General features: G+C 39.9%; 1 protein-coding gene across 2 annotated transcripts in view; it reads left to right on the forward strand.

The window, feature by feature from the left end:
- Cstpp1 (centriolar satellite-associated tubulin polyglutamylase complex regulator 1) overlaps positions 1 to 25,094 on the forward strand; it is a 162,458-nt gene that overhangs the window by 18,940 nt on the left and 118,424 nt on the right. For both annotated transcript variants that reach the window (XM_051184207.1, XM_051184206.1), the window contains exon 2: positions 9,607 to 9,709. In XM_051184207.1, coding sequence (XP_051040164.1) covers positions 9,607 to 9,709 — 103 coding nt within the window. The remainder of the gene's footprint in view (positions 1 to 9,606; positions 9,710 to 25,094) is intronic.

A 25,094-nucleotide genomic window follows, 5' to 3' on the forward strand; every position in this document is an offset into this window, starting at 1 on the left:
TTGGATAATTATATAACCTCCTTAAACCTCAGTTTTCTCAGCTATAAAATGGGATAGATATCTGTTTTAGTTTGTGGTTGTGAAGATTAAATGAGACAACATAGGCTAAGCACATAGTGCACAGCTTTGGTAGATAATAGCTAATCCTCCCCCATAGGTTTTTATTTTATGGTCCTGACTGTATACTTACTTCACTTTGAAGGACAGAGCCTCACAAATACTTCAGAGAACTACTTAGTGATGTGCACACTTGAGAAGACCACATCTTCTGAAGTGGCTTGTTAGAGGTTCTTTCCCATGCAGATTTGCAAACCAAGTGTGTAAAAATCACACACTGCACTTGTTGCCTGGCAGCACGTGTCCCTGAGTGGTAGTACATGGCTTGCATTGTAATGTTATCAGTGCTGGGGCCAGCTGGCTGGACATGTACTGCCACTTGGGCTAGGGACTCCATTCCTCAACAAAATAGCAGCCAGCACTAGGGTTAACAGAAAATGACAAACCAGGCATGGATGAGGGAGGCGCCAGCAGAGCAGCAGGACGTCCTTTGATTTGCTTCTGTTATTTGCATGTCTTTCTTGTGATGTCTGTGAAATGTTCAGAATGACAAAGTTTTTAAAAGGCCTGCTGACTCCGCCTGGAAAATGTGAAAAACCTCCCATTTACTAACCTATTATATCCAGCTAGCCTGCGTTTTCTATATCTTTTTCTTCATTTTTTATTAATGCAAACATTTGCATGAAGACAGAACCCTTGCTTCTTAAAGAGTTCATCTGCTCCTGCTGCTCACTGGCCTTGCCGTGCAAGAGTACAACAGAACCTTTGTTATGCTTTCAGCAAAGCTGTTTATGAACGGTGGCTTACTGAACACTGCTTCCTGTGCTGTGGACTTCCATTCTGTCTAAAAAGAAAATAGTTTTTAGCAGTGAAAAGAATTTGGACTTTCTTTTATTCAAGTCCTGGATGTTCAAATGACAAGTAGCCCCCAAATTTGTGAGGAACTGGTAATTGCATCGAATGCAGTTTTTCACTTTACCTTGAACATAATGAGGCTCTTAGTAACAATAGAAGGAACAAGTGCTTTCTCATTGGAATAGAGAGAAGGCAGTAAAAAGGCAGCATGAAGAGTGGTTGAGAAGAGGACAAAAGTGGCTTACTGCAAGAACCCTAATATTGTAGAGTGTGTTTTGGTACTGGGTATTTCCCACCTGGGAAGCACAGGCCTGTGGTGCTTGCATTGATAAAAAGTAGCACAGTTTATGCAGTCAGTCAGTAAACATTTGAATGACTGTTGTGTGGAAGATGCCAAATGACCCTGAATGTTAAAGGGGTAAAAGATAAATGAGTCATGATACCTGCCTATTTTTAAGAACAGGAGGTGACAAAATGTGTTGCATGTAGGTAGCAGGAGTAGCCTGTGTCCAGGAGAAGGTGCCAGGGACACGTCTAGGATAGGTGTTAGGTGGTTCATAAAATAAAAATGTGTGTAGCTGGAAGAGAATTCGGGAACACTTTCATAGATGGATGGCATTTGACCTGGGCCTGGTGGGAATGCAGGATTGGCTAGTATAACCTTCTTAAAAGTAATGAATCAAGGATTATTGGTTTGGTAAAATGACCCAATTTATATTTTCGTAGGGTGTTTGGTAGTGCTTTATACCATTAATGCAGATAGTATGCTAAATGTTAGCATGGGTCTTGTGAGTAAAGTAAACTGGGCCCCCCTGCCAACCCAGTGCGTCAGTCATTCATCCCATGTGGGTTTTGTGCACTTTGGCCTGGGCCTCTGGGGCATCTATAAATATCTACAATGGCCTCCTTGCTTTTGTAACAAACATAGAAATGACTGGGATTACCAAGCATTGTTACAGCCATATCCATGAGCAGGCTGTGGACAGCTCTTAGTGGGGATTTGACAGGTGAGCCTGCCATTTGAAAGCAATCTCCATCTTTACACAGATGCCTTCTCTATACAAGGCGAAAGGGTAGGAATTCTAAGCCCATGAGGTTTAGCCAACTTAAATGAGACTCGTCTAGTTGCCATTGTGGGGGAAGTGACTAGCTGTTACTGTTATGTGAGTGCCAGCTATTTAAAAAACAAAATACTTTAACGTAAAATATCAGGTAAATTCTAAAGTTTTACGTTAGTATCTTATGGCTATTATTACCAACTTGAATTAAATCTCACATTGCTGATGTAAGGAACTCTGAATTTAATCATGATGTGTAAATTGCCCTCCAAGAACTACAACTTTGGGTAATTCATTTTTACCCTGTGGCTTTCTATTCATTGCCTGATGTAACATTGTAAGTGGAATGCCACTGATCCCAGGATTGATAATTTACAGGGTTGGGTTGGGGTTTGAAACCTAAAACCTATCATGATTTCTGGAAAATAGATTTTTATGCACGTTAACTTGATAACTGCATTCCTCCATGGGTAACTGTCTTTGCAAAATTTTTGTTATGACAGGCATTACTTGGTTCTTCATGGGTTCCTTAGTTGTAACTGTGGGAAGTGTAAATGCCACGTTAGAGTCTTCTGGTGTTCAAGAGTACATTCTGTTATGATCAGCTAACTGAGTTTTCCAAGCCTGAATCTTGATGGAAGCCTCCTTAAAAAAAAAAAAAAAATTCTGAGTTTCTGGTATTTGGAATTGCTGGACTCCAACCTACTAATTCTGTATTATGAGATTTAGTCTGGAAATGTTATGGCAATGGAATTTAAGCACTCAGCCTTAATTGACTTCCTCAAAATGTATTGCCAGTTTTAGGGAAGGAGAAGGGAGAGGGGAGGATTAATGACTGGCCAGAGACTGTTTGAATGGCAGGACTCTCAGTTCTGCATAACTGTTAACTGGTACAGTGCCTCTTTGGGCTGAGAGAAGTAGACTTTAGTTTTTTTATCCTCTACATAGAGATCTTTAGGCACCTCTTGCTTTGTGGTTGTCACAGATGATGTTAGCTCGTGTGTTGTGCTTTGTTCCTTCTGGCATGCCTTTGGGTAATTGAGTGTGACTAGCTATGTAGCTGTATTCTGGTGGTTTGGCTACACAGAGGCAATGTATTAGTTTTGTCTGTTTTATAATTAACTATTAATGTAAAAGATTGTTCTTTAATTTGTAAATTTGTCCTCAGAATACTCTGTTTGGTATATATAACACTGCTTTTTTTTTTTTTTTTTTTTTTTTTGAGTATGGTGGCTAGAGAACTTCTGCCTCAGCCTTTCCAGTAGCTGGGATTGTGAGTGGGTGCCCCCACAATTGCAATTAGTGTAACTATTTAAGGGTGGCTGTGTTGTGCAGTCCAGACCAAAAATCTGAGTTTAGAGTCTATCTTCATAACTGACTAGCCTTTTAACCTTTTCTATTACAGTTAGTAAAAATATGAACAGGATGTTAGTTAATAGGCGAAATACAAAACAAACCTCCCATTGAAATACACACAGCATTATTTGGAATCAATAAAACTAAAAGGCTGCAGAGGGTGGTGATATATGTGTTTAGCCCCTGAACTTGGGAGGCAGAGGCAGGAAGATCCCTGTAAATTCAAGGCAACCTGGTCTTCATAGGGAATTTCAGGCTAGCCAAGGATGCATAATGAGACCCTGTTTCAAAAAATAAATAAATAAGGAAACTAAAAGTAACAAAAGGTATTTTATTTTGCTAAATTAGCAAAATTAGTAAATTTTAGGTCAAGGGTAGTGAAAGCAAATATTGCTGAGGCCAGAAATTGGAATTGCCACTTTTTTGTAACTTGTTTTAGATTTTTGAGACAGATTCTCAGACAATTGCAACATGGCCTCCAGCTTATTATGCAACTGAGGCTTGCCTTGAGCTCCTGACCCTTTTGTCTTCCCCTCCTAAGTACTGAGATTATAGGCATGCACCACTAGGTCCAGCTTGGAATAGCAATGTTTGTTGTTTGTTTCTGTAAATGAGAAGATACATGTATCCTATAAAATGCCAATTCTATTTTGAGGGGACTACTTTATAGTAAAAACTCTTGTACATATGTGCAGGGAAATGTGCAAGTATGTTGGGGGGCTGGGGCTCTCAGGCAGTTTGTGCTGACCATGCACAAAGCACTGGTTTTGATCCTTAGTATTTAAGTAGGGGTGGGAGGGGTTGAATACAGTGCAATTTGTTACAGTAAAAATATATTAAGACAACTTAAATGTATATCAGTAGTCAAATATGTACCTTTGGGAAATACCCAAAGGTAAATTAATTTTTGTATTGTTTTATGAAAATTAGCCAGACATCAAGTGGAAACAAGGTACATTTATATTTTTGTCATTTAGATAAAAACAAAGCAAAACTACAATGTGTATTTCTAGATATTTTAAAAATATTTTTTTAAGACAGGCTGTGATAGCACATGCCTTTAATCCCAGCACTCTGGAGGCAAAGGCAGGTGGAGCTCTGAGTTCAAGCCCAGCCTGATCTATAGAATGAGTTCCAGGACAGCTAAGGCTACACAGAGAAACCTTGTCTCTAAAAAAGACAAAAAAAACTTTAAAATTTTTATTTATTTATTTATTTTGTGTTATTTATTTATTTTGTTTGTGTATGGGGCAGAGGTGTGAACATGCCATGTGGTACATGTTTAGAGGTTGGAAGACAACTTTTGGAAGTCAGCTTTTTCCTTTCCACCATGTGGGTTTTGAGGATTATACTCAAAAGGTCAGGCTTTGTGGCAAGTATCTCTACCTCTGAGCCATGTTGCTAGCCCTTATTTCTGTATTTTTTGAAAGCATTCTTCTTAGGGTGGGAATGCAACTCAGTTAGTAGAATGCTTGCTTCACATGTCCAAAGTCCTGGTGTGTATATTCAGGGAAGTGGAGGCAGGAAGATCAGAAGTCCAAAGTCATCTACATAATGAGTTCAAAGCCTGCCTGGACTACCTGAGACCTTACCTCAATAAGATAAGGAAACTAGAAAAAGGAATGAAAAAAAGTCTGCCTCTTAAACTGAAGAGAAACGCTACTCATCAACTAGTCTGTATTTTGTCAGTGTCATGTGAACCTGTAAACAAAATTAGAATGTGGATTTTTGAAAGCCTAAAAGACAAAAGTCTAGAGATGTTTAATAAAGTTTTAACTTAACTGTCCAGTTTACCCATATAAGCACCTTTCCTAGTGTTAACAGTGAAAAGCTAATGTTAGAAGGGACACATGGAAGATTTGGGATTTTTCTTGTTTTGTTCTCCTTCCTCTTTGTTTCATTGAGACAGTCTTGCTGTGTAGCCCTGGCTAGTCTTGAACTTGTAACAATCCTCTTGCCTCAGGCTCATGAGTGCTGGAATTAGAAGAGTAAACCAACTTGCTCTTTACTTTGAGTGGTAGTGAAGTCCAATGGAAGAACTTCAGGTTTGGGGCAAACCTGGGTGTGAATCCTTGGCCAGTTTCACAGACCTCAGCTCCCTCACCCCTCTCTGCTGCAAAAGAAACTGTTGCCTACTTCCCTGAGCTGTATGGGAATTAAATGTGACAGTTTTTTTCTCATTTCCTCATCCCTTTTGGTCAAGGGCAATTGGTTTAGTGTGGGCTAAGATCAAAGATGCTGTTGCAGATGATAAATGTTTTAGCAGAACACACTGTTTCCTGAGACGCAGATAATACCAAGAAAGATGGATGATAGAGATAATAGACTTAGAAGTCTGGTAACTTGTTAATCCATTTAGCTATTTGTTTATACCCCACATGATCATATATAGGATGATGTTAGTAGTTTATAAATTATATTGAACTTGAGACCTATAAGTAGTTTACATGACAGGCTGGTGGCTAAGCAGACTTAGTTTCCTCATCCTAAAGAACTTTGAATTTAGTGTAACAGATGTTTATTTGTGCTGTCCAGCCTTTGAGAGCCCAAAGAACAAAGAGTGCTTCAAAAAAGTTCTGGAATGAGAGGAGAAAATCAGGTTTAAGATAGAATATATGTATACATACACTCTGCCTTTTCCTACACTACTATTCCCTTGTATATATTGATAGCATGTATAGTAACTCATTAATATATTCCTGGTAAGACTTGTTTATTCAAGTGTTGAGACTGTTTTAAATGATAATTTAAAAGTGAAAATGGTGTAACTAATGTTGTAGGTGGAAATTCTACACCCCCTCAAGCAAGGATTTCCAAATAGGCTCCCTTATCATTTAATTGTGAAATAAATAGCTAGCACTTTGATGGTATTTATGTTTGGGAAGAGAGTAAAAGGAAACCATTTTGGACTTTCCCCATGTAAATTAGGGCTCTCTGAGTAATTAGCAGTTAATAAGTGAACACTTCCCTCAAGTTTAAAAGCCATAGCTAAAATGGGTATATGATTATGTAAATTATTATAGATATAAAATCTTTTTGTTGTTGTTTGTTTTTTGAGACAAGTTCTCTCTTTATAGTCCTGTAGACCAGTCTGTCCTGGAACTCACAGACATCCACCTGCCTCTTCTGATTGCTGGATTAAAGTAGCTTTTTATCAGACACATTTTTAGTCCCAACCATTTTAAAGCAGGAGCCACTGCTGTATAATGAGGTAGAGTGGCTGGGTGGTGGTGATGCACACATTTATTCCCAGAACTCAAAGACAGATGGATCTCAGTGAGTTTGAGGCCGGCCTGGTCTAGGGGGCAAGTTCCAGGACAGCCAGAGCTATACAGAGAAACAACAAAAAAGAGGTAGAGTGATCAGCATAGTCTGAGTCAACAGAACCAAGACGTTTCTGATCCACAGTTTCTGTCACTCCCTTGGTGCATTTAAGGATCAGGCAGTGTTTATACTTCACTTTACTTGGCTCTTTCATTTTAGCATGATGAAAGTATAAGTGACTATCCCAGACAATGCTATCAGATCATGACTTTTGCAACTAGGCGTTAATGGGGATTTCAGACCAGTGAAGTCTTATTGGTATGGGTTGGAAGACTTAATCCTGATCATGTTGTGGAAGTCACAGCAAAGCAGAAGAGGAAAAGCCAGTCTGAAATGCTTCTCCTTCTCCAAAAAAGCAGCTCAGGTGCCCAGATATCTTTCCCCTCAGGGGTGCAGGTGTGCTGTTTGAATTCTTTAATCACTCACATAAATTAAAGCCTATTCCTTTGCATTTACAAACCAGTACAAAGCAGCACTCTCTACGTTTATTGCTGGACTTACTAAGTCTTATTGAAGTGTGATCAACTATAAGGATTTTCAGGGCTGGGTGGTGCATTTAACCACTGAGAGCACTAGACTGATAAGAACCGCAGGGGAGGAAAACAGCAAGAGCAATTAGACAGAGCTTCACACTTGCTCTTGGCTGGTCGGAATTCCCACAGAGGAGCCTTTCCCTTCTGTCCCTGTGGCTTTTTAACTCCTACCCTTAGCCCAGATTAAAGACAGCACCAGTGCTTTCTAGTTCCACTCAGTGACCTTCGAAGGGGTGGGGTGAATACTTTGTAGTAGAATGAATGGTCCTTGGTAAGACACTCGGAAACCTGGAGACAAGTCCTGACTTCACACAGATGCTAGTCGGTATGCAGGCAGGGACAGGACAAAAAAGTGCTCACACACGTGACCCTCATGTGCGTACATGTATGCCCACAGTTCACATGGACAGGATGGATCCCATCCCTCAAGTGATTTTGCTATACTCATGCCTTATGTTCTGGGTAACATGAAGATAACTTTACTACCATGGCTGATTGCAAAGTGTTAATGATGAGGCATTTTGTGAAGAGCATAGCGGATGCTTGAACAAGATAAACCTTGGACTGAAGCTCTTACTACTAGCTCTGTGATCTTGAGCAAGTTGCTTTAATTCTTTAAGTCTCAACTGTCCCAACTATAAAATAGAAGTCTACAAATACCAGAAAATGGTTGCTGATATTAAATGAAATAATGCATTAGAACAATTAGTATATTACCTGGCACATTGTTCAATAAGTTGGATAGGGGCTCAAAAATAGTGTTATTTGTAATATAGGAAACCAAGTATCTGACTGGAAAATAAATGTTAGACTAGTACAATCTCACCCCCCTACTGTCTAGTTTTAAAAAAATTATCCTTTTCTATCCCTTGGGATGAAAATACTTTGATTCTAACTGCTATAAAAACACTCCCGCTGACTCTTAGTCCCTGGAGCTAGGGAGGAGAGGCAGCAGGGTTTGCTTCTAAGTAGAAGTTCTTTCATTTCTATTATCAAAAGGGGGAGGACATATTGAATTCTTGTTTTAGCCTCAGGTGCGGGTAAGTCATCAGAAGCCAGAAGACCCAAGGAAGGAAGGGTTTTGTAAGATCAGTGTTAAGTGGGTAGAAGGGAAGGGGAATACAGTAGTGAAAATGTGGCTATGTTTTAATATTAGTCTGGCTGTGTTTTTTTTTTCTCAGTTTAATATACTTCATTATGATGATTAATACTTTGAGAACAGTGTTAGAATTTGACATGTATTTTACAGCTTTACTCTCAAGACTGGCTTACAAGCATCTTTACTCCTTTTTTACTCCTTTTCCTGTTTGTCTTTACTGTACAAGTAAATTACATAGCTTTGTATACTAGATAAAGGTCCAAACAAGTATAAGTTAAGTAAATATCCAAAATTAAGCTCCAAAAGGTAACCATTCAAACCCAGGTCTTTCCAACTTTACATTAGTACTATTATACTGGGCACAGAGGCACAGGTCCTTAATCCCAGTTTGGAAGGCAGAGGCAGGCAGATCTCTGTGAGTTCAAGGCCAGCCTAGTCTGCATAGTGATTCTAGAGTAGGCAAGGCTATGTATCGAAATCCTGTCTCACAAAAAAAAAAAAAAAAAAAAAAAAAACCAATAAATAAATGTATCTCTGTATCTCTCTCTCTCTCTCTAATCTATCTTTACAAGACCATGTTTTATAAAATTAATTTTAATTAATAACATTATTATTGAACATTATTGTTAATTATTATACAAATTGATTTTACTGTGACTTTTCTATATACGTATGTACATCATGCATTGATCATATCCACCCTCCTTTCTTCTACCCTCTGTGTCCCTCTCCTCAGTCTCTTTGATACTTGTCTTTCCGTGTCAAGCTTATTTTGACAAGATGGTGATTAGTTCACACATTTCCCAGTAACAACAAATGCAGGCTGTGTATATCTAATAATAAGTGTAACTACTAAGTTTTTGCTGTGTTCCAAGGTTCTTGATGTTCAACCGTGACAGTACTGAAATTTTCATGTTCCTTAACCTTTTCCAGTGATTTTTTTTAAAATTAGAGATCTGAATTTTCTTTAGGATAAGATCAACCATTTCCTGGAATATAATTTCGCCCATTCACAGATGGGAGAGGATGGGAAGTGCAGAGGAAAGAGCCTGCAGGAAAGAGGCCCTGAAGTTCTTGGTTATTGACAACAAGAATGGAAGGCAGTGCTGAGCTAGTCAGGTCTCAGCAGGTCATATTTTGCTCTCATCTCTTTCACTCTTTGGGGTCATAGCTCAGTAATGGGCAGAAAGCTGTGTCTCTCTATTCTAATCCATTCCCCCAGGTCAGCAATAACACATTGACTTACATGGCTTCTCGTTGGGATTGGGAGAACTCTTTGTTTTTTAATCTCTCCCATTTTTCCTTTCTTTTTTTCTGTTTGCAGCCCAGCGACATGTCCTCACGTACATGGAGGATGCAGTGTGCCAGCTGCTGGAGAACAGGGAGGATATTGGCCAGTATGGCATTGCCCGTTTCTTCACTGAATAGTGAGTACATAAATACTTTGCTAATTGGGCAGGCCCAAAGGAGGTACTTGGAAGCAGGCAGAATACATGAACCAATGATGATGCATCAGCCAGTGGTGATGATATAGTAGCAATGACTCTTGGTTGGGCAGGTTGGTTGAAAGCTGGCCAATATGTGTAGGAGCAAGAACATGCCTTTGGTGCAGCTGCTTTGTTCAGTGGTGTGTTCCTTTAGGTTCCTTATGACTTTTGTTTATTGGCTTTCCCTTTTAAGGTTAATTTATTTTTAAATTTTATGTGTGTGAGTGTTTTGTCTGCATGCATTTTTGTACACCATGCGCATGCCTGATGCCCACAGAGGTCAGGAGAAGGTGTCAGACCCCCTGGAACTGGAATTACAGATGTGTATGAGTCACCATGTAGGTTCTAGGAGTCAACCCAGAGTCCTCTGCAATAGTGACCAGTGTTCTTAATCACTGAGCCAGCTCTCTAGTCCCATCCTTCTTATGATTTTTAATTTTCCTCTTTATTCACAACACTCAATCTGATTTCCTTTATTTGGTGATTATTTTCATGGCTGTTTTTTCTCATGGTCTTTTTTTGGATGTTGTACTAATTGCTTAATGATTATATATTTTTGAAAGATCATACTTTATTGTAAAGTATACATTTAGTGTTTGAAAGTCAACATGATTGCTATTTTGAGAATATTACCAAATTATTTTTAAGCTAATCACTTTAAAACATAGCCTTCATGAAAGGTTATGCTAAACAAACACAAAGCTGTATTATTTTTTTGTTTATGAGTATTATTACTGATATACCTTTACTATTGTATATAATTTTTCTTGTGTTTTTGAAACATTCTAAGAAAGGGGCAGTTAATCTCTGCCAGCTCCCTGTTAAGGCACTTCAGAACTGAAATCCATCTTCCTTGAATACAAAGGTATCTTTCCTCTGTCAGGGTTCCAGAGGCTCTTTGGACATCAGACAGCTGTTCCAACAGCCTAACCAATGTCGGTTGTAATTAAAGGAAAATTTGACTCTCCCTAGTTCTTTTGCTGTGTTAGAATTCTCAGAGATAAATTGGTGGAGTGTAGATTTCTTTTTTCTAAATTTTTCTTTCCTTTGTTTTTCCTCCCTGCTCCCCTCCTTCCCTCCCTCCCTCCCTCCCTCCCTCCCTCCCTCCCTCCCTCCCTCCCTCCTTCTCTCCCTCCTCTCTCTCTCTCTCTCTCTCTCTCTCTCTCTCTCTCTCTCTCTCTCTCTCTGTCTTATATGTATGGTACTGTGGATAGAACGTTACCAATGAACCACTTTCCCTGAATTAAAATCTAGATGTTTTTATGCATTGGAGTTTTTAAGTTTCAGGGGAAGAACAAGTTTCTTGGGAAGAGAGTAATCTCTTCACTCAGTCTTCTACAGGAGGATGAAATAGAGACAGGAGACTTACTTGTTCTCATGGTGTGGGCTGACAAGAACAAGGTGGGCATGGAATAAAGCCTCAGATTGCATAGCCATGTTTGCCTTCACATAACTGATAAGGGTCGAGTTTCTAGGCCATTTAATCTGTACGAGCTCTTTGGCAGCTCTTTGCCAAATGAAATATGACTCTTATGGGGAATGCTCTTCCTGGCCTTCTTTCACTCACCTGCGCCCCCCCTCCCCCACAAGCCCTTTATAAGTCTTTCCATTATTTTACTGGCTTCTTGTGGATAGGCATTTCTTTTCCTCTTTGTTTTTCCAGCTTGGTGTGATGTATACTAGTCTGTCAAGATATTGGTAAAAGTGTTAGTAAACATGTCTTGAATCAGTAACTGCATTTAAGCTTTGGTGTACTTGTCTATTACCCTTATTCTTGATCCTCTTATACTGACTGTTTTCTCCCCAACCCACATCTATTGTTGATTTCAGAGAGTAAAGCCCAATACTTTTCCCTTCAAGAAATTTTTGTACAGTGTGTCTAGTACTCCAAAAGCAAACTGCACAGACCTGTGTAAGTAAGTGATACTGGGCTCTAGAAAGCCAATATGCTGTTGATTTTTTTTGATAGGTTTTGAGTTTTTTTTTTTTTTAATTTAATTTACTAAGTTGAAAAAAATTCAAGATTTTTCTTTTCATAATACTGATAGAAATCCAGTTGCCAAATGAGCTATTTCTTGTTCTGAGAAAACTACAATTTCTATAAGGTATGTAGATGGTACATACCTGATACTTCTACAACTCTGGCTCAAGGGAAGTTATTTTGATATGTGAAAAGTAAACCAGTGAACCAGCACCAAAGCTATGAAAATGTTAAAAAACAAAACAAAACAAAAAATAAAAAACAAAAACAAAAACAAAAAACAAAAAACAGAACGGGAAGTAGTAGGGTGGCATTTGGAGACCCAAATGGTAGAAGCCTCAGGCTTTACTATGTGAATGTGATTTATTTAGAGAATATGCTCTCATTCAGGGACAGGTGATTCATGAGAGAAGATCACCACTCTCTCAAGAAGCTGTTCTCTGTTAGCTAACCTGAGCAGAGTTCTGGCTGAAACTGCCTCCTCTTTGACTTTGACAAAGCTTTATATACTGTACTAATAATGATGACATAGTGGCAGTTTTTAAACTCATACTGTGCCTTCTCTGCTCCAATTCTTTGAACTAGATTGTGATTATTACCCCTTTTTTATTGATTGAGGCTCCTCAATTTAAAGGTAAAATGCTTCAAGTTCAAAAGCTAGTAACTGTCAGAGTTAAGAAATCAAGCATTGTCTGCAATATTACTGTCTACTTTGTCTACTGCCTCCAAGCTACTTTCCTGCCTAATGTTACCACTAATGTTCTTTAAGTTTCTGATTGTTTGTACAACTCTTGAATTCTCTCTGGGAACTACATCATCCACGCTTATCATATAGCCTTGTCTGGTAACCTCAGTTCATTAAAATTTAAGTATCTAGCATTGGTGTTCGAGGGCATCAATTAGAGCTGTCTTTAAAAAAGCATTAAGTATGACTTTTTTGTCTTTGTTGTTATTTTTTAAGACATGACTTCCCTGTGTAGCCTTGGCTGTCCTGGGACTCACTCTGTAGATCAGGCTGACCTCAAACTCAAGGACATTTGCCTGCTTTTGCCTCCCAAGTGCTGGGATTAAAGGCATGTGCCAACTTTCTAAAAAAGCTTCCATCTTATCAAGTCTTGTGCTTTTCATACATTGAGTAACAGGTGTTTCTCATAGGCCTTTCTGCTGGTTTGTTCTCTTGCCTGTGATGCTACTCTTGATTGTTCACGTTTTCAAACAAGTCCATAAGTGAAAGGACTTGAATGAGAGGTTCAAGAGGGACGCTGAGGTAGATAATCAGAACACTGAATTTATCAAAAGAGTTATTAACTCCATGGATAGACAGACAGATGAACAGTATAGCAAGGGCTCTGAGGAGAGTTCAGACTGCACCATCAGAGACAGGCTCTGAAGAAAGGAGGCCAGGGCCTACTTAGCAGAAGTGAGAGTCTGTTCTTTCACCTTTCTGAAGATGGTTGGCTTTACAGCACAAGCCTGTAGCCTGGTTTTTTGATACTCATGTAGGATGCAGGAAAATGGATGGGGAAACAGGATGTGTAACAACCAATACTCCCTTTGATGTAAACTCATTTACCCAGGTGTGAGATTTTGGCACCTGGAAGTCTTTCAGCTAGGGACTCACAGGCCATTGTCTCAGGAGGGTGCCCTGTGGGAATCTGTGAAAGAAGGGCTGCTGAGTGAACTGTAGCCTGAGCAGCAGCTGGATTCTGACATTACATTCTTACAGTGGGTATCCTAGCAAGTCTTAATAAACTGTAAAAACAGTGGCTCCCCAGCACCATGTGTCTCCAAGGCTGAACACTGGAGAGCTTGAAAGCAGGAAGGTCTGTCGGGAGCCGTCTTTGTGGTGCTGCAATCGGAGCCCCCTGAGCAGCTCCAAGTCCGTACCTGAATTGGGGAGTGTGGATGAGGGAAAGGCTAGCTATAGACAATAAAGAAAGACAGAGAGACAGAAAATAAAGGTCAGGAGGGCAGATCAGTCAATACTGAAATGCTACAAGTTTATTTTTCACCACTCTTATATACCTTATCCAAAAAGGGGAACACAGTATCATGTATATGGAACAAACAGACTTTTCTTCCTTACTTATTCTAAGGGTTCAGTAACCATACCTTAGCTCCAACTTCTTCCCTAGCCTTGAGGTCAGGAGTAGCCACACCTTAGCTCCAACTTCTCCTTCCCTAGCCTTGAGGTCAGGAGTAGTCACACCTCAGATTCCGGTCTGTTATTTAGACTAAGACTGCGGAAACATCCTTCTGTAGCCACACCTTTGACTTTTAGGTCTTACGACTTGCTGACAGTTTTGAACTCTCTGCCCTTGTTTCAAGATGGAGTGCAGCCATCTTTATGGGCACCCACAAAGGTCCACCCCAGAGGGTCTTCTGTGCTGTATGTAATGTCTGTCTCTGGATGTTGTCTTCCAAACAGGAAGGGTGAAAGGGATTCATATTGAGGTGCTTCTCTGAGAACAGACCAGGTCAGCACTGGGTCAGACTCTCTGAAGACATGCATCCAAGGAAATGAGGCGAAGTAGCTGGGACTTAGAGACCACAGCAGAGTGTGACCAGTTCTTGTGGGAAGGATAAAATGAGAACTGTGGCTTTTCAAGACATTGGAAAATAATGAGGAGAGAAAAGAACAGGCTGAAATGTGAGAATTGGTATCAGGATTAGGGACCATTCCTCCCAGTAAATTGATAGTTACAGCCCTGTGGCATCAGGGAGCTTGACCTCCACATCCTAATATAGAAAAGAGGAACACTCTGTGGTCTTAGTCATTGGGCCAGAAGATCTTTTTGTTTCACTTTGTTTTGTTTGTTCTTATGATCATTTTTTAAAAATGAAGTTTAGATAGTGATTGTTTTGGTTGCAAGGGAAACCTTCATTGATAGTTTATTAAATTTTTTCAGATTTATTTATTTTTATTTTATATGTATGAGTTTTTTTTTTTCCTACATGTATGTATGTACTATGTGTATGCCTAGTGACTGCAGAGGTCATAGGAGGACATTGGATCCCATAGAATAGGAATTGTGTAGATGGTTGTGAGCCACCATGTGGGGGCCGAAAGTAAAGCTTGGGTGCTCTGTTAGAGCAGCAAATAATGTTCACTGCTGAGCCATCTCTCCAGCCCTAAAAGAGGTTATTTTAAAGATAAAATCATAAGCCAGCATTTGTTTAAATACCCATTTTATTTAATTTTTCCCCCTCCAAACTCTGCATCTTCATGTTTTCTGTCAAAACGTTCTCCATATCTCCAACTCCATTTAGCTTTGTTGAATGAAACACACTTCTTTCTCTTGAGCCGGTTTCACTCCCCATTAGGAGCATTGTTATTCAGGTATCTTACAACTGTGGCATCTCTAATATCTCGGGGTCTCCAAGGCAATCCAGGCTTCACCTTCACAGCTTCACACAGTGGCCTCTCTACTAGACCTCCATTTAGGGACTCTCCTGAAACATGCTTGGCATCAGTGGCTTTATTCCATAACTCCTTTCTTCTGACCTTAACTCTAAACCTAGAATCACAGGGCTGAAGTTGCCAAGTTCTGCTGCTTGCTGGGGATGGAACATGGCCCCTCTTGTTCAATTATATCTTCACCAGCTTTGTGCCCTTCACTGCCTAAGCCTAACTGTCCTGAAACTTTCTCTGTAGACAAGGCTGGCCTCAAACTCAGAGATCTGCCTGCCTTTGCCTTCCCAGTGCCCTGAATAAAGGTGTGCTCCGTCACCCCAGTTCTAAACTGTTCTTGAGTTCCTTTTCACAGTTGGAAACTCAGCTGGGTGGGATCTTGCCCTGAGGTCACCACTCTCTTTATTCCATTTCTTAATCAGTTTGGCTCCTTGAACACAGGACTTATCTCTATTCTACTTTCTGGCTCCTTTTCTCCTCAAAATTTTCATTTTGTAGTTTATGCTGCTCAGCTTGGTGCTTTTCATTATAAATCTTCATTAGAGTTACCACTGAAAACCATATGACAGAGTCTATACTAGGCAGTTTTGAGATTTGCTCTGCCAACAGAATTAATCCAAAATTCTTCACTTTAGCTTCAGGTACCCTTTGGACAAGAGGAAAAGGCAGCCACTTTCTTCAAAATATCGCAAGAATGATCTCTAGGTAACATACTAAAATTCTTCTCTGAAACTTCTTGAGTGAGCCCCACAGTTCAAATAAATCTAGCACTATTGTCTTCTATGCTCCTACTAGTATGGCCCATTAAGCAGTGCTTAAAGCATTCCACTGTTTTCCAAACCCAAAGCATCAAAGTCCAAATTCACATGGTCTGGCCTACCACAGCAATACTCCATCCAGTCCTTGGTAACAATTTCTTTCTGTCTTAGGGTTTTTGTTGCTATGAGAAGACACCATGATCATAGCAACTCTTACAAAGAGAACATTTAATTGGGATGCTTGCTTACTGTTTCATAGGTTCAGTACACTATCATTTTATTAGGGAGCATGGCAGCACGCAGGCAGATATAGTACTGATGGTAGTGCTGGAGTAGCTGAAAGTCCTACATCTTATAGGCAACAGGAAGTCAAACTGTATAACATGAAAAATAAATGACCCAGAAACTGATATTGGGGTTCAAACTTCAAGCTGAGCATCAGAAAAGCAAAGCAGCCTGCCACTAGCTCTCATCTCTATCTAGCTCATGCTGAAAGGGCAAACCCATGCTCGAGCTCTTCACCAAGCCTCAAACTGCTATCCATCCTCAGTGTGGCTGGAGGATGAAAAACCTCTGTGTTCCCTAATGTTGGGATTTAAGGTGTGAGCTATAATTCTTCTTTAGACTGATTCAATCAAGTGTAGATCTGGGTGGCCTTGAACTCACAGAGATCTGTCTACCTCTTAATTCTGAGTCCTAGGATTGAAGGAGTGTACTACCAACTCTTGGCTTCTGGCTTCCAGGGCTTGTGGCTGACTTTACTTTCTGAATCCTCAGGCAAGCTTAATAATTCATAAACAAATTCTCACCACAAAACTGTGTGTCACACTGAGCGAAGCTGGAGCACAAGAGGCCCAAAGCCTTCCCCCACAGTGACACACTTCCTGCAAACAAGGCCACACCCACTCCAACAAAGCCACTCCCTATGAGCTTATGGGGGCCAATTATATTCAAACCACCACAGCCTATATCAGGAAAAACAAGGTGCTTACCTTGTATGGACACAATGTTTTAACAAAAAAGCAAACTGATGGTGGTAAGAGCTGTAGTTGAAACACTGTGTGCTAAGCAGTGTTCTCAGTATGTACTGTCATTCAGTTCCCACATACTTATGAGGGAGGGTATCAATATTATTCTCATTTCACACATTTGAAAATTTAGATACATAAAAGTAACATTATGAAGGATATACAGTTGACAGCTATAATGAGATAAATAACAAGAAAGTAACCAGGGCCAATATGATTTAAAGGATATGTTGGAGAAGACGTTGACAACTATCTCATCAAGAGTAGGTAACATATTTCACAGGGTAACTACCCTTCTCTTTGTCTGCCTTGATTACCTGTTCTGCCTGTGTTAGGAAAGGAAATGTTATTTTAGTTTTTGTGCTTCTGTGTTCTTGGCAATGGCTGTTTCAGGGAACAAGCCAAGACACATGCCCTAATGGACTCACCGTCTTAACAAAGGACGGTGGCCTCCCTTGTGCCTTGCTCACATTTGATAAGCAATAAACCAGTCAGAAAAATTACTTTTATTATCTTTCATGTATAGAAATGTGGAAACAGGAGATTTTCTTTATCAGGTTTTAAGAAATGAACAGTTTCATTCTAAGACATAGTAATCATCAGAATCCAATTGGGAAGTTGAATGCTTTTTTGGATTACTGTCAAAAAGTTTCAGAATCAAAATTCCTTCTTTATTGTCCTAATTAGAATAACTCCATGAAATGTGAATCTTATTAATTCACTCACAGAAGAAAAAAATCCCAGTAGTACATATTCATAAATCACTGAATATATAATTGTAATGAAAACAATCCATGGTTAGAAAATTTCAGAATGTATGGGCTGGAGAGCACTTACTGCTCTTATAGAGGACCTGGGTCCAGGTCCCAGCAACCACAGAGCAACTCACAACTGTCTGTAATTGCAGTTCAATGGAACTTAATGCCCTCTTAGGGCTTCTGTGAGCACCAGTAGGCACCATACACATGACATAATAAACACAGATTGTTTCTTCTTTATAAGACAGGTACTCTAAAGCCTGTGAACAGTCTAGAACAATCAGGGCAAAAATTTACATTTCTAAAATTGTCAGATTTTTCAGACTCATTCCCCATCTCCCATGTAAGTGGTATTGTTTTGACTTGTCCTGTGCCAGTGGTAGCAGAAGAACAGAGAACTGGGGCATAGAGTCTTCCAAGCTTATGGGATTGAATCAGTGGTGGACTTAAGACTTCTCTGGGCCATTTCTGCCCCACGATTTCTCTACTTATTGTTGTTAAATTAAGTCAAAATGTGGTAGTGAAGTAACGGTGACTAATCCCATCATAGCTTCTTCAAAAGGGGTAGTGCTTCTTCCAAGATCCTGCCCCCTGCCGCCTTTTCCCATAGTTCAGTTCTTAGCTAGAGTTGACACATTGTAATTAAAAATTACTGATTTCTCATTGTCAGCAGCTGGATTCTCAGAGACTCAGAACTTCTGGGAATAGATTTTGCCTCCAGTTAAAGCAACACTGTCCTTGTTCCTGGCTGGCCCAGGTACTTCTGTTAAACTGCCATTTGTGAAATCCACAGACCTTTCTGGGTCTTTTCTGTGTTAGCAGAGGTGTGCTACAGCAGAAGCAGTCCAGTGAGTTAAGTGTCACAAGATTCTATTTGACACTGAAAGACCCAGTCGTTGAGGATACAAGGGACTGCCTATTGTGTAAAGCTGATTTTTCTTCTTCAGGCCCTTTGTGTTATTACAGGAAACCATCCTGTAAGCAGCACTTGACCTGGTAACTGAGGAAGCGATTTCACAGCTCACTGGTCCCCAGCTCATTGAGAGGTCAGAGTCAAAGGTTACAAAAGTAGTAACTGGTCCTGTTTTCCTCTGTCAAGAAGGATCCTGTTACCTCCCTGACCCCTTCCCAAGTTAAGAGGAACTGAACTGCTAGGAAACCAGTAAGAGGAAATGAAGGCTGAAGTTCTCTTCTAAGACCTGCTAATAATGGTTGTCTTCATGAAAGCTGCTTTTGAAGATAGATACTATAAAATTTAGGTGTAATTCTTCACGCTGAAATATTTTTCCCTAGAGAAATAACTTGATTTTTTTTTTTTTTTTTGCAACCTATAAATAATTTAAAGGACTCTTACTTAGTCCAAGTCCTCATATTCCTTCTCCACCACAATTCTGCTAATTCCCAGAGTACCCTCTGGTTGTCAAATAGACACACATAAATATGGGCCAACAAATCTGCTGTACCATTAACAACACAAAATAGCCTGTCAGAAGTTAACAAATGTGATTTTATCACCTAGCAATTTAAATTCTTCTGTGCTTTTAATTATCTCCACAGTTTCTCCAGAACTCTCATAGCTCTCTGGTGGTAGGGCAGCCTTGGCAGAAGAACAGGAAAGAATGACATTGGGCACTTTAGGCAGCTTTTTAATAAACCAGGATGGGGTAGCAGGGACAGAAGAAAGTGAAGGACAGTTAGGATGCTCTTCCCTGAGAAAAGGCAAATGAAACCTCCCTGTGCTGCTCGGATTTACTGGAGCCTTTGCCCACAGCAGTTGCTTCTGTATCCAAGAACCTATCCCAAACAAATTGTTTCTCAGGATGCATGGGAGGAGTCAGGGTCAGCCTATTTCCTCCCTGAGGCCAGAGTTGTGATTCCTTTCTTTGACCATCAGATGTGGGTGCTGTCTTATCAGAAAAAGCTTGCGAATTTATTTTAGGAGAGTAAATTTCAAGAATGCAGAGTTCTGGGGCTGTAGCAGTAGAGAATACTATGATGACCGCAGTTTGGCTAAAGCATTGTTCCTACATGATTGTAGAAGTTCCAGAAACAGCTTTTAATTCCTCCCATTGTCTTTTTTTCTTTGTGAGGAGGGTCTCACCATGTAGACCAGGCTAGCCTGGAACTTGCAGCAGTCTTTCTTTTCTGCCTTTGCCTCCCAAATGCTGGGATTACAGGTGAGCCTCATGGTCATGCCTGGCTTCATTGCCTTGTCATTAAGTGCTATCAACAGAAAGTATTTTGATTAATGTCTCTGGTATGATTTTCCAGCTATAGATTATCACCAGGAATGATATAATACCTGTGTCATGTGATGTAAGCATGTCAAATAACACAGGAAGTATCTAGCTATATCCAGTTAGCCTTTGTTGCTTGCCTTCTGGTCTAGCTGCAGTTTGCTTCTTCTGCTTTGTTATTTTTTTGGAAAGTAGTAATCTTCCTTTTCTCATTCTTTTTTTTTTTTTTTTTTTTTTTTTTGATATGCATTGGTGTGAAGGTGTTGAGGTCCCTGAAACTGGAGTCAGACAGTTGTGAGCTTCTATGTAGGTGCTAGGAATTGAACTTGGGTCCTCTAGAAGAGCAGCCAGTGCTCTTAACTGCTGAGCCATCTCTCCAGCCACCCCTCCCCCACCCCCTTTAAATAGCATCAAAACTGAATTGGTCTCAAGATTGAGGACTCTGTTATCTCCTGTTTTTGTTTTTCGAGACAGGGGTTTTTTTTGTGTGTGTAACAGTCCTGGCTATTCTGGGACTCGCTTCTGTAGACCAGGCTGGCCTCAAACTCACAGAGATGTACCTGCCTCTGCCTCCTGAGTGCTGGATAAAAGGTGTGCACCAACGCCTGGCTATCTCCTGTTTTCATAGTGCTTCTTCCTCACCTTACTGTAGTTTTGGGAGATCCGAGCAGCTGATGATTTCCATATGACTGCTGGTCACTCAGTGTTAGCCACTTGATTGGTCATTTGGATAACTGCCTAACAAAACTTTTCTTTTTATCTCTCTTTCAATGATTTACTTAATTTTACTTTTCCAGTGCTTTGTTGTTGTGTCTTTGTGAAGTTGTCAGGTACCCTAGAACTGGAAATACAGATGGTTGTAAGTTGCCATGTGGGTGCTGGGAATTGGATCTGTGTCCTTTGAAAGAGCAGCCAGTGCTCTTAACCACTGAATCATCTCTCCAGTCCCTTCCTCCCTCCCCTCCCTCCCTCCCTTCCCTCCCTTCCTTCCTTTCTTTTTTCTCTCTCTTTCTCCCCCTCCTTATATCTTTCCCTCCTCTCTCTCCCTTTGTTCTTTACTTATCTTCATTGTCTACATCCAATTTCCTCAGCCTCTTAAGATTAAAAAAGATCAAGGTGTAATGGAGACCCGAGTCTCCGCTCGTATGGTTTCCCCTCTTCACTCTAGCTGTGATGTGTTCAGGGTAATGAAAAGCAGACCTTCCCCTCTGAGGCCAGTGCTCCTCATGCTGGCAGTCACACTCCAGCCTCTGAGCGGTTGGAATGTATCGAGAAACCACAGAGCCCGAAGAGAGCATTATACAGGCAGTTCCACACAGGGGGACTCTATTTACACCACACAAGCTGCAGTTTACATGTGTGTGGGTAATTGTTTATCTGCACACTCTCATACTTCACCTAATATGTAATGCACATGCCCTGTCAAGAGGGTTTAGTTAAGTACTGCTATGTCCAGATTGCCCTGCACATCCGCTAACTTGATATAAAGAAAAAAGGATACTATGGCAAATTCGATGTTCAACCACCTTTTCAAGAGTGTTTGTCCTAGTCCAGTGTGATGTTTAGAATTTTAAACCATACAGGTCTGATCCCTAAACATTGTCTCTTGCACATTTTTCTGACTAAACATTTTCTTCATTCCTTTGCTGTATAGTAAGTATTGTGACAGAGCATCATGTGTTCTCCATATCAGTGAGAATTTGCTTATAAAGAACTGTACTCTGGCAGTGGATAATGCTTACAGAGGAACAGGCTGCCGGAGCACACCATTTGCTCTTCTGCGATAGCATTAAGTCATATAGATTAGTATGCTAGGAATTGAAAACAAAGAGAAAGAATGGCAGTTAGTTAAATAGGGCACTGTGAAGGAGCCTTTCTTTATTGGGAAAGACAAATAGAATTTGGGTAAGGAAAGAAGGGAACCTTTATTTTAGTGTGGCATGAAGGTGTGGTAGTGTAGTGTTTAAGAATATCGGCTTTAATGTTTGAGGACCTTTCAGTGTGATTTGGGGAAGGCTGCTTAGCTTCATCTATAAAATAGTGAGATTCATACATGAAAATAAGTATGTTACCAAATTGTTGGAAGAGTTAAATAAGATAATGAATGTGAAGTGCTTGGTGTTCTGCCTAAGTTGTAATGGGTGTTGGATAAATTGTAGTCAGTTACTGTTGTTATACACTCATTCTCAAGTATTTACTGAGTGCCTGTACCCTATCAGTGTTCTAGATATTAAGGATATATAGGTGAATAAAACAGATGAGAAATCCCAACCCTCATGGAGATTCTATTCTGAAAGTATTGTTTTATGTTTTCAGGCTTATTCTATGTATATGTATTTTGCCTTCATAGATGTATGTGCACCATGTACATACCTGGTGCCCAGGATGTCAGATAAGGGCATTGGGACCCTGAACTGGAGTTAGGAATGCTGGTGAGCCTCCAAGTTGGTCCTGGGAACAGAACCTGTGTCCTCGAACAAGCAGCAAGTGCTCTTAACCGCTAAGCCATCTCTCCAACCCCTGAAAATTGTTTTGATTCCATCCCTTTTATGAGAGTACATAATAGTGTTAGAATTATAAAAACCTTGCAGAACTAATATCGAGCCCCTCCCTCTATTCTGTTCCATCACTGTTATATCTTCTATAAGTGGGATGAAACTCTCAGCATCAGTAACAATACTAACAGGAAGCTCAGGCTCTGGCTGTGATCCAGGGAGGTACACCTTCCTAGTGTGAGCACTGCCCTGGGCTGGATCACCAGCACTGCAAAGCAGACCACTAACTATAGTTCTCGTGGGAATTTCACCTTCATGCTTGAAGGGCAGTTTCTTCCTGTGATAAAATATAGATTGACAGAATTTTTACCATCAACTGTTGTCTCGTTTTCACTACTCCAGTTAAGGGCTGCACCTTATTTTTGCTCCTTAGAGTATAATGTTCCATTTCTGGCTGTGTTTTGGATATTTCTTCTTGGTCTTTGGGTTTTGGCCATTTTGATATACTTTGAATAGGATTGGCGTTTAAGAATATATTTAAACTATTTGGTGTTTAGTGCTTCTTAACCCAGTAGTTTGATGTCTTGCTAATTTTTTTGTATTTATTTGTTTATTTTGTGTGCATGTGCACACATTCGTGTGTTCCACATGGCATGTATAGAGGTCAGAAGACAGCTTGAGGAAGTCATTCCCTCCCTTCACCATGTGAGTCCCCAGATTGAACTAAGGTTCACTAAGTCATCCTGTTGGCTAAAGCTTGATAATTTATCTTGTTTTGTTTTTTTAATAAGATTTGGTAACTCTTCAATTAGAAGCTATTCAAATTTATTTGGTTTTCTCTTTACTCTTCTTTGAGGATTGGAGTTATACAAATGTTAGACCTGTTCATGGTACCCTCTGTCTCTTATGTATTTTTCGTATTTTGTCTTTTAGGTTTTATTTAGCATATTTTATTTTCTGGTTCATTAATTCTTTCCTCATTAATGTCTAAATGCTATTAAGCTCACCTACTAAGCTTAATTCTATTATTAAGTTCTTCAGTTCAATAATTTCCACTTAGACTGGGGCATGGTGCCTCATGTTTGAAATCCTACCATTCAGGAGTCTGAGGCAGGAGGATAGTGATTTCAAAGCCAGTTTGGGCCCTATTTTGAGAGACAGTCTCAAAACCTCAATTTTTTTTTCCTATTTTGTTCTTCTTGTTACTCATTATTATTATTATTATTATTGTTATTGTTGTTGTTGTTATTTCTTGTCTTTATTTGCTTGAGCCCTGCAAAGCATGGGTATTATAGAATCCATATCTGGATTTGCTGTGGAATTATTTATGTTATCTCTTGTATATCTGTTTTGAAAAGTCTACTGTTTTATCTTGTAGTGTACTTTCCCCTCTGGGTGAGTGGGATTCATCAAATATGAGAAACTGAGGAGACAAGGGCTTAGAATGGTGTTTGTTACCTTTCCTCAGAAGGTTTCTATCTGCTTTGGCAGGGTGCTAGCAGTCCTGGGTTACCTTAGTCCCATCAAGTTTGCAATGATTTAAAGCTAGGCATAACTATACAGGAGCGTTCATTGCTAAGTAGTTCTCCAGTGAGCAGAAGAGCAGTGTGTGGCTTTACCAGAGTCCCTCTTCCTAGCCTCGATCCTGAACTCCAGTCTTCCCATCCAAACCTTAAAAATCATCTGAAAACTCAGAAATTAAACTTTAATTTAAAAATATTAACTTGTAAAGTAGTAGCAAGCATGTGGTTCTGTGAGATGTCTTGTACAGTTGTAACATGATATGAGCAGCCCTGAGATTTCTGCTATTGACAAAGTCACAAGTTCAACAGGAATTTATGTTAACATTCAATGTTAAAGGAGAAGGTGGTAAAAATATAGAAAAAGTTTCTTTCCCACTGAGCTACACCCTCAGCCCCTTAGAAAAAGTTTCTCATTCAAGTTTGTGGATTTCTTGAATACAACCCATGAACCTTCCTCTTTGGAAGTCCTGCCCATGGGGATAAGTGACCACAAATGCTTGGCTCACTTCTCTGGATTTGATTCTTTCATAACCTGGCCTTGTCATTCTTCATTGCCTTGAAAACGTCTCTCTGATAACTTTAAACATGTGCCTCTTACAAGTAAAAGGGAGATCATGACAGGGGAAGAAATGGCCAGATGGGTGAAAAAGAGAGAACAAGAGAGTAAGGGAGGAAGAAGAGAGGCAGCATCTTATAATCTAGATTTAAAACACATACACACTCAGAAAGAGAGGAAGAGAGATGCACAGAGATAGACCCTGAAACAGACAGATAGACAGACACACACACCATGGAAGTAGATGGGGACTACTTAGAAGCAAGGAAAAGCAGTGAGGAGAAAGACGGGATGGATTAGCAAGGTACAATGATTATATATGTATGAAAGAAAAATAAAATGTATTATTCTGTATATTAACTGTGCTGGGCTATTTTTATGTCAACTTGACCCAAACTATAGTCATCTCATCTAAGAGGGAACTTCATTGAGAAAGTGCCTTAATCAATGTAGATAAGCCTATAGAGCATTTTCTTAATTAGTGATTGATGGGGGAGAGCCAAGCCAGTGTGGGTAAGGCCATCCCTGGGCTGGTGGGCTTTCTATAAGAAAGCAGGCTGAGCAAGCCATTAGGAAC

Source organism: Phodopus roborovskii, unplaced genomic scaffold (genome assembly GCF_943737965.1).
Source record: "Phodopus roborovskii unplaced genomic scaffold, PHOROB, whole genome shotgun sequence".
NCBI lineage: Eukaryota > Metazoa > Chordata > Mammalia > Rodentia > Cricetidae > Phodopus > Phodopus roborovskii.